This window comes from Macaca fascicularis, chromosome 7 (genome assembly GCF_037993035.2).
Source record: "Macaca fascicularis isolate 582-1 chromosome 7, T2T-MFA8v1.1".
In the NCBI taxonomy this organism is placed as follows: Eukaryota; Metazoa; Chordata; class Mammalia; order Primates; family Cercopithecidae; genus Macaca; species Macaca fascicularis.
Window position 1 is genome coordinate 159589283 of NC_088381.1, and position 18642 is coordinate 159607924.

The 18642-nt window shown below is 38.1% G+C and overlaps 1 protein-coding gene across 1 annotated transcript in view; it reads right to left on the minus strand.

Moving 5' to 3' along the window:
- CATSPERB (cation channel sperm associated auxiliary subunit beta) overlaps positions 1 to 18642 on the minus strand; it is a 152580-nt gene that overhangs the window by 14252 nt on the left and 119686 nt on the right. The window contains 2 exon segments of the mRNA XM_045396737.3: positions 12073 to 12183; positions 14255 to 14452. Of these exon segments, the coding sequence (XP_045252672.3) occupies positions 12073 to 12183; positions 14255 to 14452 (309 nt within the window).

Sequence of the window (18642 nt, forward strand, 5' to 3'; positions counted from 1 at the left end):
ATCTCCCAGAATTCCTATGTGTTGTGGGAGGGACCCAGGGGGACATCATTGAATCACAGGGGCTGGTCTTTCCCATGCTATTCTCATGATAGTGAATAACTCTTACAAGATCTGATGGGTTTATCAGGAGTTTCCACTTTTGCTTCCTCCTCATTTTCTCTTGCTGCTACCATGTAAGAAGTGCCTTTTGAACTCTGCCATGAGTCTGAGGCCTCCCCAGCCATGTGGAACTGTAAGTCCAATTAAACCTCTTTATTTTGTAAATTGCCCAGTCTTGGGTATGTGTTTATTAGCAGCATGAAAATGAACTAATACAATGGTGAGGTCCCAAAAGCTCATTTTTAGCAGATGGTGAAGTCTCATGTCTTGTGAAGAGAAAATAGGGGGAAGGAAGGGAGAAAAAAACAACAGTAAAAAAAAAAGAACAGTCCTGGAAAAATCAATACAGGCCACATTACTCTGAAGTCCATACATTAGTAGACAGGTATGAAAGTGGCTTATGTATGTAAATAGGTTGTAGTTATTTTCTTCTGAAGTTTAAGTTGTCTGGCTTCAGTTTGCAGGGTTTTAAGAAAGCACAGCTTAGTTTTCAGTGACTCCAAATTAAGAAAAATGGGGAAAAAAAGAAGGAAAAAAATTGAAAACATTATTTTGAAGACTTGTAGTCAAGAAAAATTCGAATTCGATCCAAAATATGGAAAATAATAAAAATTGAAAAAAACATTAGGCAAGACTAGGATCTAACAACAGATCTACTATAGTTTAGAAACATAATTTTTCTCTCTCCAGTTTCTCAGTTTTACTAAAGACAAATCATGGTATGACTGGTATGCTTTATTACACTTGGCCTAATTATTTATATATAGTACAGCAAGAATAATTATTTTTTACATAGGCTTTTAACTTGGCTTTGATGGAACTTTGTTCTATAGGAGGAATCAGATAAGACTTATTTATTTATGTTTAATTTATTTATTTTTATTTTTATTTTTTAGTAGAGACAGGGTTTCACCGTGTTAGCCAGGATGGTCTCGATCTCCTGACCTCGTGATCCACTCGCCTCAGCCTCCCAAAGTGCTGGGATTACAGGCATGAGCCACCACACCTGGTCCAGATAAGACTTTTTTAAAGCCGAGCCCAGCCATGGATTTGTGCCGTCAAATATCTATGAGTTTGGTGAATTTCCTCTCCTCTTGAGGATCCAAGATAAGCCTGGGGCCTCTGTGCCTGTCAGAAAGTGACATTCTTTACTAAGGACAGGTCAGAAACTCTGTACAGGGACTGTGTACACAAACTATGAGGCCAATTTCCCAAGGGCTTTATTGGCTCCATAAGTCAAGTTTGATTCCTTAAAGAAAAGCACATCATTCCAGTCAAAACCTTGGTAAAATAACCAGTTTCTCCAGTTGTGTCCTATTGCAAAAGAAAACTGATTCTTACTGCACTTATGCAAATAACTATATTGCCATAGATTAAGAATACTCACAAATAGTTTCCAAATTCTAGAGAAATCAGGTAGAGGGAAACAATTAGGTTCCAAATTTTGTTCACAAAGTATACTTTACTCAATTGTTAAAAGCTGTAAATAGCTTAAAAGAAATGTTTTCTTAACTCTGAAAAACAAAAAAAGTATCAGCAACATTTTAAGCAAAAAGTCAAAAAGATTACTTCTGTTTTCTATTGGTTCCGTTAATTCAGTTAACTCCTATTCTGTTTGATAGTCATGAACATTTCAGCTCTCCATCAGAGTTCTGAAAGTTCCTTTATTCCAATGTCACAATTTCCAAAGTCATCAGAAAACCTGCATTTAAGTGCAACTGTTAGAGTACTATAGCTAATTATAAATTCATCTTTTTTTTTTTTTTTTTTTTTTTGAGATGGAGTCTTACTCTGTCACCCAGGCTGGAGTACAGTGGCATGATCTCAGCTCACTGCAACCTCCACCTCCCGGGTTCACACCATTCTCCTGCTTCAGCCTCCCGAGTGGCTGGGACTACAGGCACCTGCTACCACGCCCAGCTAATTTTTTGTATTTTTAGTAGAGACAGCATTTCACCATTTTAGCCAGGATGGTCTCAATCTCCTGACCTTGTGATCTGCCCGCCTCGGCCTCCCAAAGTGCTGGGATTACAGGCATGAGCCACCACACCTGGCATATAAATCCACCTTTTAAAGAGCATTTAAAAGAAGGCAAAACAAGACAATTGTCTATGGATGAAAAAAAGTTTTAAGGCAGCCATAGTTAAAAGACACAATTGACAAGGAAATTTATTACCTCTGTGGCACACAATAATTTTAACATAACAATTATGAATATTACTATAATGTACACTAAGGTATATCAGAATTACAGGAATTTCCTATAAATTTGGAACACAACTAGATATGTATACAAATACAGCCCAAAGAAAACCAAACACCATTTCATATTTGACAATGCTTCCTGTATAATTTTTATACCAAAATAAGCCAAGTTATGTCATTTTTGGACTTAAGGAAACTAATGTCTTAAAGGACTAATTAGGTTAGATAAAGACATAATTTTTTTTTTTTTTTTTTTGAGATGGAGTCTCTCTCTGTCGCCAAGGCTGGGGTGCTATGGTGCCATCTCAGCTCACTGCAAGCTCCACCTCCCAGGTTCATGCCATTCTCCTGCCTTGGCCTCCCAAGTAGCTGGGACTACAGGCGCCTGCCATCACGCCCAGCTAATTTTTTCTTGTATTTTTAGTAGAGACAGGGTTTCACTGTGTTAGCCAGGATGGTCTTGATCTCCTGACCTCGTGATCTGCCCGCCTCAGCCTCCCGAAGTGCTGGGATCACAGGCATGAGCCACTGTACCCAGCCAAAAAGATATAATTTATAATTTGCTTTTGAAAAGTTTGTCAAATATAAAAGGTTTAAAATACTTGATATTACAAAATAGGATTACAGGTCGTTGTAAAGTCATTTATTTAACCAAAGTGATAATTCCAGCATTCCAAAAAAAGCAAAAACCTTCATTATTTGAGTTGAGACTTAATTTTTTAAACAAGAAACCCTAATAAAAACAGCATGAAGCCAATTACATTTGTTTTTCAAAATTTTATAAACAATCTATAAAATTTAATCTTGATTATAAAATATAACTTCCATAAGCCTTTTATAACCGTTATTAAGAAGTTCTTTAATGCTTCAAGAAAACCTTGTTAATCTGACATAGGTGTCCATTTACTGGTTTTGCAGCAGTGTGCCTTTGACATTAATAATTAATTTATAGAGAAACTGAACTTATTTTATCTTTCACAATTGGCCCTTACAATCTTATGTGCCCACCTCTTCTGCGATAGTCCCTGGGCCTTGAGGAGTTGAATGGCTTTAATATCCTGCCCTGTGTCTCAGGAATGCAGTTTGTTTTAATTTTTGTATCTTCTATGGGGCCTGAAGATAAGGCTTTAATTGCTGTCAGTGTTTAAGATTTAGCAGGACTTGGTGTCCTTTTTAGACTCAGGAGTTAAAGCCCTGTAACTCAATGTTACAAGGACTTTAAAAGCACATACAGGAAGACACATGGATGTAATAACATTAATTTAAAAATTTGTTGGCCGGGCACGGTGGCTCAAGCCTGTAATCCCAGCACTTTGGGAGGCCGAGACAGGCGGATCACGAGGTCAGGAGATCAAGACCATCCTGGCTAACACGGTGAAACCCCGTCTCTACTAAAAAATACAAAAAACTAGCCGGGCGAGGGGCAGGCACCTGTAGTCCCAGCTACTCGGGAGGCTGAGGCAGGAGAATGGCGGGAACCTGGGAGGCAGAGCTTGCAGTGAGCCGAGATCCGGCCACTGCACTCCAGCCTTGGCGACAGAGCAAGACTCTGTCTCAAAAAAAAAAAAAAAAAAAAAAAAAAAAAGGAGAGGAGATTAGGATATAGACAACACAGAAACTGAGGGGCAAAAATTTGTCTCAGTTCTTTTTCCTAAGCAAACCAAAAATAATAATATGACAACTTGATTCTATAAAAGTTTTTTTTTTTAAATGTATAAATCCTCTTGTTGTGACTTATACTGACTATTCATGACATGGTTGTACTTTCTGATTTGTTCTGAAACTCCCTCCTTTTTAAACAACCAGTTATTTTATTTTTAGGACTAAATTTACCACACAAGATTCTTTCTTATATAAAATTATTTCTCTTTAAGCTTTTTTACCTAAAAAAAAAACCTCTTTATTTTTATAACTTTCTTTACATCTTTTTTTATTCCTGGCTCCTTTCACATTGTTTTGTATATAAGCTTTAACTAAGCTTTGAATTAGACAAAACTTGTTCACTTTTTTTAAAAGGACACTTTTTTTCTTTAGTAAGAATGTTTTCTTACAATATATATTTATTGGCCGGGCGCGGTGGCTCAAGCCTGTAATCCCAGCACTTTGGGAAGCCGAGGCGGGTGGATCACGAGGTCAGGAGATCGAGACTATCCTGGCTAACATGGTGAAACCCCGTCTCTACTAAAAATACAAAAAACTAGCCGGGCGTGGTGGCGGGCACCTGTAGTCTCAGCTACTTGGGAGGCTGAGGCAGGACAATGGCGTGAACCCGGGAGGCGGAGCTTGCAGTGAGCCGAGATCACGCCACTGCACTCCGGCCTGGGAGACACAGCGAGACTCTGTCTCAAAAAAACAAACAAACAAACAAAAAAAAAACAATATATATTTATTGGAAAATACCCAAATAATGAAATAGCTATTATTTAGTTTAACTTTATATTCTAAATTGTGACCAGTTTGTCTATAAGTATTTATCCCATTACATTTACCTAATTGTTTTAATTATTTACCTAGATTATTTATGAAAACTGTGACAGTCATGATTTAAAGTTATGAAACTGCCATTGCAAAATTATAACTGAGACAGTGAGAAAAGATTTGACTGGCTGGGTGTGGTGGCTCACGCCTATAATCCCAGTACCTTGGGAGGCCGAGGTGGGCAGATCACAAGGTCACAAGGTCAGGAAATCGAGACCATTGTGGCTAACATGGTGAAGCCTCGTCTCTACTAAAAATACAAAAAATTAGCCAGGTGTGGTGGCGGGCACCTGTAGTCCCAGTTACTTGGGAGGCTGAGGCAGGAGAATGGCATGAACCTGGGAGGTAGAGCTTGCAGTGAGCCAAGATTGTGCCACTGGCACTCCAGCCTGGGTAACAGAGCAAGACTGTCTCAAAAAAAAAAAAAAAAAAAGATTTGACCTAACTGATTCCACACTGCTCTTAACCTGCAAGCTGTACTTGTTCATTCCTGGGCATAGGATGAACTAACTTTGGAATGAACTTAGTTTATAGTTTAGCTTTGAAACAAAGATGATAACAGTCCTTTCCCAAAACAAACCTCCTTATTGTCTGTGGATCAGACTGCCTAAAGCCACAGGATTAGAAGTTATGGTAATCTTACTAAATTCAAGATGCACCTATTTTCATTAAACCCATATCAATGTTTTATTTATTTAAAATTATACAAGCAAAGGTCATTCTATTTTGGGCTAGGTTTATAGTTTTGTAACCCCTATGCCAAATTTTGACATCTTTTAGTATTTGGCAGGGATAAGTATGAAACTGCGTGATTAATAAATGCAAACAAAAATGTATGCTGGGCAATTCTTAAGACATTTCTAATATTACTTTACCAATAATTTTAAAGCTAGCTATTTATTATAGATTTTACTTAAGTTATATAAACTTGAAAAAGCATTTGACTAGTCTTTGCTTTTTCAGTGTCTTATTTAAGTGCTTTTATTTTTGTAAGCCAATTAATTAGAGCTTTTATATATTTTAGTAGTGAAACATTCTGTACACAACACCTAAATACAATACATATAAAAATGTATTAGGCATGCCGATGCAAGTACGTTTTATAAATTTACAAAATCCCCCTTACCTTTTTTTCCTATCTTAGACTTTCAGATTCTTGTTAACATGTTTCACAACCCTAGGCAGTTGTCAGCTAAATAGCCTTAAGTTTGCACATTAAAGGAAACAACTCAGGTGAAAACCAAGTAGCAAAATTTACATCATAAAGTACAGAGAGAAAACATCTGGTGGTGCTAGAGGGAGACACTTTTATTTTTCTTTGAGCCAAATTAAACTTACTCTTTCTTAAAAACCCAAAAGTAGGCTGGGCGTGGTGGCTCACGCCTGTAATCCCAGCACTTTGGGAGGCTGAGGTGGGCGGATCATGAGGTCAGAAGATCAAGACCATCCTGGTTAACATGGTGAAACCCTGTCTCTACTAAAAAAATACAAAAAATTAGCCGCGCGTGGTTGCGGGCACCTGTAGTCCCAGCTACTCAGGAGGCTGAGGCAGGAGAATGGCGTGAACCTGGGAGGCGGAGGTTGCAGTGAGCAGAGATCGTGCCACTGCACTCCAGCCTGAGTGACAGAGGGAGACTCTGTCTCAAAAAACAAACAAACAAAAAACACCCAAGAGCAGCCTCTGTTGCAAACTATTTTAGTAAAAAAAAAAAAAAAAAAAAAAAAAAAATTCAGGTGAAAATGGAATTCAGTCGACTGAGAAGAAAAAGAAAAAGAAAACTTTTGCTCAAAAAAAGGACAAGGTCTTAGGAGAGAAAAATAAACAAAAAACCCCAAAACACGAAGGCCTTTCAAATACAAACATGCACTCATATACACATAAACGCACACATCTTGGATGTTAGCCCTTTAATTAAGCTAACTTTTAACCATTGAGCTCCTTTAAAAAATTTTGTTGAAAATCTTATTACTATATTTCAGCTAGGACAAAATGCTGCTAAACTAACAATTATCACACAAATTATATGATTTCTGTATAAAGCTGAAATTACATGATTTATACAGAAATTATACGATTTCTGTCTAAGTATCAGAGCACTCTAAATGTAAGCAGAAATGAACACCAGCTGTTGTTAAATGCTAACTTTAGTCATTTAAAAGGAAACTGCAAGACAGAATCCTAAACCAGTTTCTGACCTACTGACGGGTCTCAGGCTGTAGACTACTCTCTACCATCCTAGAAGCAGGGGGAAAAAAACCTCATCTTCCCTGTTGAAAGTAAGCTCAAACTCCATAAAAGAGTTACCTGCCTTCCATTGTCATCGAAGCAGGAAAAACTTGCCTTCCGTAGGAAGCAAGTAAAACTCCAAAAAAAGAGGAGTTGTACAGCAAAATAAACTTTAGATCTTGACCAAGTTTTGGGATATCAGGGATTCACTAGAGGGCGTGCTCTCAGACCTCAGCAAATTGTCCTATTGGTTTGAGTCATAAACTTAGCTCAAGCTGGTACCAAGCACCAATAGGAGATTTGTCAAAGGTCAGGGGCATCTCCACTCAGAATCCCTTCGTGGTTACCAAAATGTGAACCTAGAAAATCTAAGAAAGGTCTCAGTTAATTTAGAAAGTTTATTTTGCCAAAGTTGAGGATGTGCCCGTGACACAGCCTCAGAAAGTCCTGACGACATGTGCCCAAGGTGGTCAGGGTGAAGCTTGGTTTTATACGTTTAGGGAGACATGAAATGTCAATCAATATATGTAAGAAGTACATTGGTTCAGTCTGGAAGGGGAGGACAACTTAAAGCAAAGGCACAAAACTCAAGTGGGGAGGGAGCTTCCAGGTCACAGAATGGTGATACACAAATGGTTACATTCTTTTGAGTTTCTGATTAGCCTTTCCAAAGGAGGCAAATCAGATATGAATCTATCTCAGTGAGCAGAGGAGTGACTTTGAATAGAAAAGGAGGCAGGTTTGCCCTAAGCAGTTCCCAACTTGAGTTTTCCTTAGTGATTCTGGGGGCCCAAGATATTTTCCTTTGACACCAGTGAATGGATATAGCACATTTTGTTTATCCATTCATCAGTTAATGTGCATCTGATTGTTTCCACTTTCGGCTATTATGAATAATGCTGCTATGAAGTTTTTGTTTGAACATATGTTTTCAATTCTTTTGGATATATCTAGGAGTAAAATGGCTGGGTCATACAGTAATTCTGTTTTGACTTTTTGAAGAAGCACCAAACTGATATCCATAACAGCTGCACCATTTTGCATTCCTGCCATAAATACATGAGAGTTTCAGATTCTCCACATTCTCGCCAACAATTATTTTCATTAAAAAAGCAATTATTATAGCTATTCTAATGACTATGAAGGGATAGCTCAAGTGATTTTGATTTGTATATTTCTAATGACTAAGATGTTGAGTATCTTTTCATGGGCTTGTTGGCTGTTTATATATCTTCTGTATTAGTCCATTCTCATACTGCTATAAAGAAATACCTGAGACTGGGTAATTTATAAAGAAAATTTTTGTTTGTTTGTTTGTTTTTGTTTTGTAAGAATTTAATGTGTAAACAAATACAGAAAAATAAGCATTTTTAGCAACCAAACAGTTTTGCTCAGGATAGCAATTTTAAAGACACTTCAACAAACACTTTTATGTAAGACGCTAATTCTGCAAAATAACATTCACTTTCCTATGGAATAATTTCACAGTCTCAGATTTTAAGCCAGAAAAATGAGATTCGTGCTGGTAAAGCAACCTGCAAATCCTGCCTGTTCTCACAACTAGTATACTTTAACATTGTAAAAAGATCTTCCAAAGTGGGGAAAGAAGGCTCTCAAAGGGGATGACTGATGCCTCCCAGAGTAAATCCTTGCCCCAAGGGACTGCCCTGCTATCTGCAAGACTAAAACGGTCATGAAAAATTCACAGCTAAAAAAAGATATAAACTTTGCCTTTGGTGTATTTGCCTGATTCAAGTGGTTATTAGCAGATTTATAATAAGTAGGTAAACAGAACAATATTGATAAGATTTCTGAGAACTAAATGGTATTTGGCTCTGGTACTAAGGAGTTGAGAGAATAAAACACCTATGTTAATTATCAACTGCAAATGACAACTTTATGTGAGGCTTCTATTCTAAGGCTTACTTGATTCATGTATTCCATTTAGAATCTTAAAATTTTTTGATACTTCCTTTAAACAAGAAGTAATTCACAAATGATTAACAAGCACTAAACTAATAAGATAGGTCCTCACACCATCTTGAATTATTTAAGAAAGTATTGCCTTTGAAAGTGATCTTTTTCCTGAGAAAGTCATGTTGCAAAATGGCACAAGACAATACACATTTTCTCTAATTTTCTGCAGGAATACAAGATAGGAAAATCACATTACAATATATTTTGTGAGGAAAACATGTTTCTTAAAATCGTGTTTTCAGTTACTCTCCAAACCACAAATTTTTAGAGGGTGAGAGCCAAATGTAAATGAAGAAGTGATCTTTATGGCAAGAGAATGAATACATATGGTAAATTTTGGTTGGTGTTTACACAATTTTTGTAGGAAATTGTTTATGAGTAGAGACACTAAGGCACAGAAACAACCAAGCTCAGGTTCAAGGTTAAGTTTAATAGTACAGGTAGAAATAGAATCTAGGGATCTGATTCTCACATTAGAGGATAATAATATCTTCCTAAAGGGGAAAAATAAATTTTTTTGGTAGATCACATTGATAAATCATTTTTGAAATATACAATATGAATTTCCTTGAAAATCTTTGGCATTTGTGAGAGTCTTTATAGGCTGAGGTTTTTAGGTATTTTTTTCCCCAAAAAATATATAAAGTTAGGGGAACTAGCTTTAAAGTTAAACAAAAAAATTAATCTTAATTTCAAAATGACCTGAGTTCCTTTTGCATTTTTATATCAATCAATTGTGCAGCTTGAGTACACAAAAGGCCACTACACTTCCCTTCATAGAGTTCACACACACATTAGTCTCTACTAAAAATACAAAAATTAGCTGGGTGTGGTGGTGGGTGCCTGTAATCCCAGCTGCTTGGGAGGCTGAGGCAGGAGAATTGCTCGAATCCGGGATGCGGAGGTTGCAGTGAGCCAAGATTGCGCCACTGCACTCCAGCCTGGGTGACAGAGCAAGACTCCGTCACAAACAAACAAACAAAATGCAGATTTCAGGACGGTACCTCATAGTTTCTGATGCAGTAGCTATGAGATTCAGAAAGATGCCTTGTAGAAATATTTTTGGGGTGGGTGCAGTGGCTCATGTTTGTAATCCCAGCACTTTGAGAAACCGAGGCAAATGGATCACATGAGGTCAGGAGTTTGAGACCAGCCTGGTCAACATGGCAAAACCCCGTCTCTACTAAAATGCAAACATTGGCTGTGCTTGGTGGCACACGCCTGTAATCCCAGCTACTCAGGAGGCTGAGGCAGGAGAATCACTTGAACCCAGGAGGCGGAGGTTGCAGTGAGCTGAGATCGTGCCACTGCACTCCAGCCTGGGCGACAGAGCTAGATTCCATCTCAAAACTAAACAAAACAAAAAATATTTTTGAATAATTCTGGTTCAGGATATGCAGGGCTGTACTGTTCAGAAGCCCTGCACTCGATGACGCTATTTAATTTGCATGTCTTTTTGCTTAAGATATACAAATTCTCACCTAGTAGAGTCCATGAAGCTACCATGCTTATCTTGTGCATTGCTGTATCTTCAGAAAATGTCTGGATAGTGCCTGATAACACTGGAAATGCTGAAATTAACACTTGTTGGATGCATAAAAGAGGGGGTAGTAATCATTAGGTGTACATACATTCCCTATTTAACTCACAAGAAAATCCTGGGGAAAAAACCTGGGAAATGAAGGATTTCCATGTAAATATAGTACAGTCATATTTCAGTAGAGGAGGTGGTTCTAGTGACACATCAAGGTTTGTCTTTGGGAGAAACTGGACGTGGAGAAGAACTCAGTATCATAGTTAATCACTGCCTGGAGCAGAGCTTCTTAACCTGAAACCCAAGATTTCACTAGAAGTCTGTTCACTTCCTAACTGCGTGTGTGTGCATGGTGGTGAATGTGCATTAGTATATTTCAAAATTTTAAAGCATTCTCCCAGTCTGTCACTGTTCTGGGCACTGGGGATATAGTAGAGAAGAAATAGATAAAAACCTCTGCCTTATCAGCTTACCTTCTCAAGGGGTCAGAAAGATGAGAAGTAAAATAAGTGAGTAAAATATGTAAAACCGTAGTAAGTGATATGGAGAAAAATAAGGCAGGGAAGGAGGGGAGACAGTGGAGATGGGGGTTATGATTCTAAATAGAGTGGTCAGAGAAAGGCTTACTATGATGGTGACTTCAGGAAAAGCACCTGAAGAGTCAGCCATGTGGTATCAGGCAGAAGAGCATTCCACACAGAGGGATTTTCTGCAACTGTGAAGGCCATGGGGTGGAAATATGCACAGCATATTGGAGAAATAGCAATGAGGCCAGCATGGCTAGAGCAGATCAAGCTGGGAAAATCAGGTCAGATGTAACGCCAAGGCCAAAGTCCAAGGAGGACTTTATAAACCATTGCAAGAATTTAGTTTTCACTCTGAATGAGATGGGAAGACAGTGGAGAGTTTTGAGCTAAAGAAACACCAATTTTATGTATTCACGTACGTGCACATGTGTATGAATGAATATGACTGTCTGTGCATGTGTATGGGCAGGTGGGTGCATTTTTCTGGAGAGATTCCACAGGCATCCATGTGGTCTCCTTGAGAAGCTGCCCCACGCTGCACTTTTCCTCTGAACCTAAAGGCTCCTCCCTTGTCTCCCTCCCTCCCTCCCCCATTCCATCTTTAGAGAGGCAGGGTGCTGCTGGGAGTTGGTTATTTTCTAGGCAGAATCTTAGCAGGAGTTTAAATGTGCCTGCATTGGAGCAGGCAGTTTTCTTCCCTCCTGGACATCATTCCGTTCACAGAGCTGAAGAGCTGGGGGCTCCTTTCATTTGAGAAAAGATGCTCTAACCCCATCAATGAAATCCAAAGGGGAGTCAGGGAGAGTCAAGGGGGAAAGAGTCCATTTAGACTCCTTGACTCCAAAACTGTATTCAGAAATAGCTGTAAGAGGAGGGGCTAAAGTAGAAGGAGGAGGAACAGAGTAGTAATCATGATAATAACAGCTGCACCTTCTCATTTAACACTCACAGCTATATATATAATTTTACTGAATGATTTCCTGAATTCAAATAAATGCTAGTTTATTTGTAAAAAAGTTATTTACCTTTGACAAGTGAAACAGGTTTCTTGGTATGGGTTTGCTAGGATCTGCATGATAAAAATTATCTGTGAGTGGAATAGCAATTCCCATATTAGATGGAGGCCTGTAGTTTATCTGCAAGTGATTAAACAAAGAAAATATATAATTCATTATTATGAAGTCTTTAATTTATAGATCTTGATTTTCTAGAAAACAAATCAATGCAAAAATTCCATTTTTAGCTACAGGTATTAAAGTAAATTTCTCCCCCAACTTTTCTACCCCTCATTTTCTGGAATTTCAACAATTTTAACCCATGGTAATATAACTTGTAAATAAGTGAAAAAACTGCCATAAAGTCAATGCAATAAAGTTTAAACACTTTATCAAAGAGTCTCAGTGATGTATCATAGTTAGTAAATAATTCTTCAAGTTTGGTTATTTGCTTTTTGTCACAAAGAAAATTATAAGTAATAAGTTAGTTGACAAAGAGCAACATTTTATGTTTAAAAAGAGTCATAAATTCTGATAAGGCAAAAGTTAAAATTATTACATTGAAATGGGTAGATATATAGTTGAACAACACAGGGGTTAGGGGTACAGACCTCCTGCATGGTCAAAAATTCACATATAACTTTTGACTACCCCAAAACTTAACCATTAATAGCCTACTGTTGACCTGAAGCCTTACTGGTAATATAAAGTCAATTAATATATATTTTGTATGTAGTATGTATTATATACTGTATTCTTACAATAAAGTGAGCTAGAGAAAAAAATGAAAATGCATTTATAGTACTATTCTGTATTTACGGATAGTATAACTTTACATCATCTGTTTATAAGGTGAATTGTCTGTCTGAAATCCAGGGAAACTGCAGCTGAAGAACCTCAATCTACAGTGTACTTCAAGAAATTCAGCTTTTTTTTTCTTTTTTTTTTATGTCATGACTTTTCTCTGCCTCTTGGGAGTACCTTCAGCATCACTGGTGGCACTTCATATGGGACCCATGGTGTTATTTAAGGTTTACGGTGTTACCCGATGAAAAGTACATTAGAGACACGAGAGATCACTTTTTATTGTGATTTGCAATTTACTGGCTAGGTGAACTGCTCACGTGCAGATGAATAGCCTCTCAGGGCATTTTAAAGGAATACTGGCAACATTTGAGTTCACCCAAGTAGCACCAGGAAGTGGCCACAAAATTATTACAGTAGTACAGTGTGTACTACAGCTGATTGTATGCAGTTATGATTTCATACTGTATCTTTACGTTTGCTTACATTTCTCCGGCTCCATGTAGGATCTGTGTTTGTGTGTGTAAGTTTTGATAAATTTTAACTTTTTGTGCATAGTATATGATAGTAAGTGATAAAATAGACTAGTATCTATATATAATTTATGCATTCATGACATATCCAACTTTTTATTCATTTTTTAGATGTTTCTTTTTAAAAATGTATGTGTTTATTTTTGAGACAGAGTCATGCTCTGTGCTCTGTTGCCCAGGCTGGAGTGCAGTGGCACCATCTCCGCTCACTGCAACCCCTGTCTCCAGGGCTCAACCTCCCGAGTAGCTGGGATTACAGGCGCATGCCGCCATGCTGGGCTAATTTTTGTAGTTTTTGTAGAGATGGGGTTTCTCCATGTTGGTCAGGCTGGTCTCGATCTCCTGACCTCAAGTGATCTGCCCGCCTTGGCCTCCCAAAGTGCTGGAATTACAGGCATGAGCCACCGTGCCTGGCCAATTTTTTCTACATTTTTAAGCTATGAGGTTTGTCTGTGAATTTTTTCAATTGTCACAAAATTCCAAAAAAAGTCCAATATATTTCTTGAAAAAAATCCGCATGTAAGTGGACCTATGCAGTTCAAACCTATTGTTCAAAGGCTGATTGTATCAGCTTAGGACAAGTCAATGTAAGGGAAAATAGTTGAATATATCACAAAAGCCAAAGGTCACACCAACATATAAAGTGTAAAATGATAATAATAATGACACTAAGTTACCAGGAAAAATAATTGTTTCAGAAAGCTTTTACAGTTTGGAAATCATCATCACATCCTCAAAATGACATGAGGATTAAAAAATAACTGTGAAGTGTTTTGAGCCACTCACAAAAGAAATGCTGAAACTGAATGGGTAGGCAATCACACAAAAGTCACACAGCATTGCTTCTTAAACCAATATACTTAGATTTTTTTTACCGGCAAAGTTTTGATGAGGTTAAAACCTTGACTGTCTTTATGAACTCCACTAATCCAGTCTTCAGACGGGATAAATTTGCTAGGAATGTGATGCATAGATCTGAGATAACTACAGCTGCTTTTCAGTGTTGGCACCATGGTTGTAACAAAGCACTCAGCAGAGGCTGACCACATAATAAATGCCACTGAAGTTGAACCCTGGAAATAACCAAATAAATGAAGGTTATTTAAAGTAACTGTTACGGACCGAACTGTGTCCAACCAAAAACCACACGTTGAAACCCCAACCTCCAGGATCTCAGAATGTGGCTGTATTTGGAGATAGGGCCTTTAAGGAGGTAATTAAGGTAAAATGAGGTCATTTGGGTGGGCCCCAATCCAATGTCACTGGTGTCATCTTATAAGAAGAGGAGATTGGCCAGGCGCGGTGGCTCAAGCCTGTAATCCCAGCACTTTGGGAGGCCGAGATGGGCGGATCACGAGGTCAGGAGATCGAGACCATCCTGGCTAACCCGGTGAAACCCTGTCTCTACTAAAAAATACAAAAAATTATCCAGGCGCGGTGGTGGGCGCCTGTAGTCCCAGCTACTCGGGAGGCTGAGGCAGGAGAATAGCCTGAACCCAGGAGACGGAGCTTGCAGTGAGCCAAGATCGCGCCACTGCACTCCAGCCTGGGGGACAGAGCGAGATTCCGTCTCAAAAAAAAAAAAAAAAAGAAAAAGAAAAAAAAAGGAGAGGAGATTAGGATATAGACAACACAGAAACTGAGGGGCAACCATATGAGGACACAAGAAGATGGCCACACACAAGCCAAGTAGAGGGGCTGCAGAGGAAACCAACCCTGCTGATATCTTGATCTTGAACTTGTAACCACTAGAACTGTAAGAAAATAAATTTCCATTGTTTGAGTCACCAAGCCACCAAGTCAGTGGTATTTTGTTGTGGCAGCTATAGCAAACTAATATAGTGAAGAATATAGAAAACTAAAAAATATAGAAAAAGAAGAAATAGAAAAAGACATGACAGAAGTAGAAAAATATTTGACCATAAAGATCTGTTTGAGAATAAATCACAATAGAAGACATATTCTTTTCCAGGAAGAAATATATTACAATCTAATTGGTTTTGGGAAGCATTTGGAAATAAGCTAGGAACCTGAGGACCAGCTGGGCACAGTGGCTCACGCCTGTAATCCCAGCACTTTGGGAAGCCGAGGTGGGCGGATCACCTGAGGTCAGGAGTTCAAGACCGGTCTGGACAACACGGTGAAACCCCACCTCTACTAAAAGTACAAAAATCAGACGGACATGGTAGCATATGCCTGTATTCCCAGCTGCTTGGGCGGCTGAGGCAGGAGAACTGCTTGAGCCTGAGAGGTGAAGGTTGCAGTGAGCCGAGATAACACCACTGCACTCCAGACTCGGTGACAGAGCTAGCCCTCTCAAAAAAAAAAAAAAAAAGGAACATGAGGACTATAGTTAATAATAGTGTATTATATTCAGTACTTAAGTATTTTTGCTGAATCAGCAGATTATAGCTGCTTTTACCACATTGGGGAAAAATAGGTGCCCATGTGAGGTATTTATTCCACAATGGTAATCGTTTTACTACATATATGTGTCTTATAACAACACATTGTATTCCTTAAATATACACAACAAAATTTATTTTAAAATATTTTAAAAAGACTTATTAAATAAATGCCATTATTACATCCAACTCATCTCGTTGAGGCTTCCTCATTCACTGATGAGCCCCTGAATATTTGGTTTGATGATATGAATAAAACAACTTTGATTGTTTTCTGTTTACTCTTTCTTTCTTTCTTTCTTTCTTTCTTTCTTTCTTTCTTTCTTTCTTTCTTTCTCTCGTTCTTTCTTTTTCTTTAGAGACAAGATCTTGCTCTGTCACCCAGACTGGAGTACAGTGGCACTATTATAGCTTACTTCAGGCTTGAACTCCTGGGCTCAAGCGATCCTCTCACCTCAGCTTCTTGAGTAGCTAGGACTACAGATGTGTGCCACCACACATAGCTTTTGAAATCTGAAATTTACTCTTAGCAATTTTGAAATGTACAATACTCTATTATTAACTATATTCACCATGCTGTTCAAATAACTAAAAAAACTTTTTCTAAATTTTTTGTAGAGACGGGGTCTCGCTGTGTTGCCTAGGCTGGTCTTGAACTCCTGGCCTCAAGTGATCCACCTGCTTTGGCCTTCCAAAGTGTTGGGAACACAGATATGAGCCACCACACTTAGCCTGATTGGTGTACATTTTGAAAATGAAATTCACTTAGTAATCACTGTATTTCATAAAGATAGATTTTTATCTAGATTTTTGCTAGATTTTAAAAATACATGCACAGTAAATGTACTTGATCTTTGAACAATATTAAACAGCAATACAATTCAATAAATTCTATTTACAATTCTGAAGTATTTTTGGAACTTTAAAAATGTAGAAATACTAATAACCGTAGTGATATAGTAGGTTCTGGTAGCAGTCATTTTGTCCTGTCCCCATACTCTGTAGCCCTTAAGAATAGCGTATTTTTATTACTTTTGTCAAACACATTGACCCTGAATCTAAGCAGAGTTCCACTACTAAAGGAAATACAGAGGTCTAATGGCAAAGGTTAAGATACAAGGAAGCAAACAGAAAAATCTGGAATGTTGGAAATTCTATAGTACAACTGACCCAATTTCTATAATTCAATGGCAGGGGAAGAAAATGGAGTAGTAGCTGCCTTCAAATAAAAGACTTAAAAGATAAACAACCACATACTGTGTGAATCTTGTTTTTATCTCAGTTCAAACAAACTGACTATATATATATATATTTTTGAAGAAAATTAGGGAAATTTGAGTATGAACTACATTTTATACAATATTAAAAAGTATTTTTAAAAAAATTTAGGGATGATAATGGCCATTGTCATTATGTGGGAAATAATATACATTTTTTTAGAGGTGTGTATTGAAATATGTAGGCATGAAATCACATGCCTGATGTTTGTTTTAAAATATGTCAAAAACAAAACAAATTAAATAGGGATGATAAAACAAAAGTAGCACAATCTTGACTATTATTTAGTCTGGGTAATGGATGTATGGAAGTTCTACTTTTGTCTATATCTTAAAGTTTTCATGATAAAAAAATTTTAGAATATGTAAGAAAAATATTGACTTGAAAGGATTAAAGCATACAGGTAAATGGAATGAGCATGTGTCTAAAAGTCTATATACCATGTGTCCTAATTTTAGGGAAAAAATAAGAAAATATTGTAAGTTAATAGTTACGGAGCATTTTCTGGGTGCCAGGCATTGTTTTAGATATGCTATTTGTAGTATTGTTAGAGTAGGCAGAAGTGAGCAGGAAGAAGAGCCCCTGGGGAAAGAATCCTTGGAGAGGCTGCCCACTGATTGTAGGCGCTGCCCACTGATTGTCAGCACTGCCAGCTGACAGCAAAGAAAAAAAAACAATGGCTACAATGGCAACTTCTGGCCTCTTGGACTGGGCTTATCAGGTTTATCAGGCCCTAGCTGGAGATAACTGTGGTAGGGACTCTATCTGATGACAAGCACCGCACTCCTCCAAAATCTTGCCCTAGAGTAGCCTTTTGCTCATTATAATACTAAAAAGCACACCCTGGGTGGAGAATTTAAATGCTAATGAGACATACGATGCGATGTGTGTACTAGCACGTGCAACCACAGCGCATGCGTCCAAGGGACCACTCGAAATATGCTTGCAAGTAACACCCCCTCATGGCCCTTCATGAATAATCATGTAAGATTCTCACGAAGAAGGTTTCACCAACGCTAGCGGGAGCTGGATCGTTCTCTCGAGCAGCCAGCTCTGAGCGTATTGTCGCTTTAAATAAATTCCCTTGCTGCACATCTCTTGGCTGAATTTTTTCCTCCAAGAAGACAAGAACTGAGGACCCCACACTCCTCCTGGTAACATTATCATATTTAATTCTCAAAACAACCATATGAAGTAGCTATAATTATTGTCACCTCCATTTTATAGATGAGGAATCTTAGCCACAAGAAAGTAACTTTCCCAAGGTCACTCACAATACCAGAAGTGAGAGCCAATCCAGGTAGTCTTCTCTAGGGCTCACACTTTTATCCTCTGTTCTGAACCTCTACACTGCCTTTTTAAATACCCAAAATGTTAAAAGTGCTTAGTCATCCTTGAAAGATATGGCTAGGTGCAGTGACTCATGCTTGTAGTCCTAGCACTTTGGAAGGCCTAGGTGGGTGGATCGCTTGAGCCCAGGGCTTTGAGACCAGTCTGGGCAACATGGTAAAACCCCATCTCTACTAAAAACACAAAAATTAGCCAGGCATGGTGGGCCTGTAGTCCCAGCTACCAGGGAG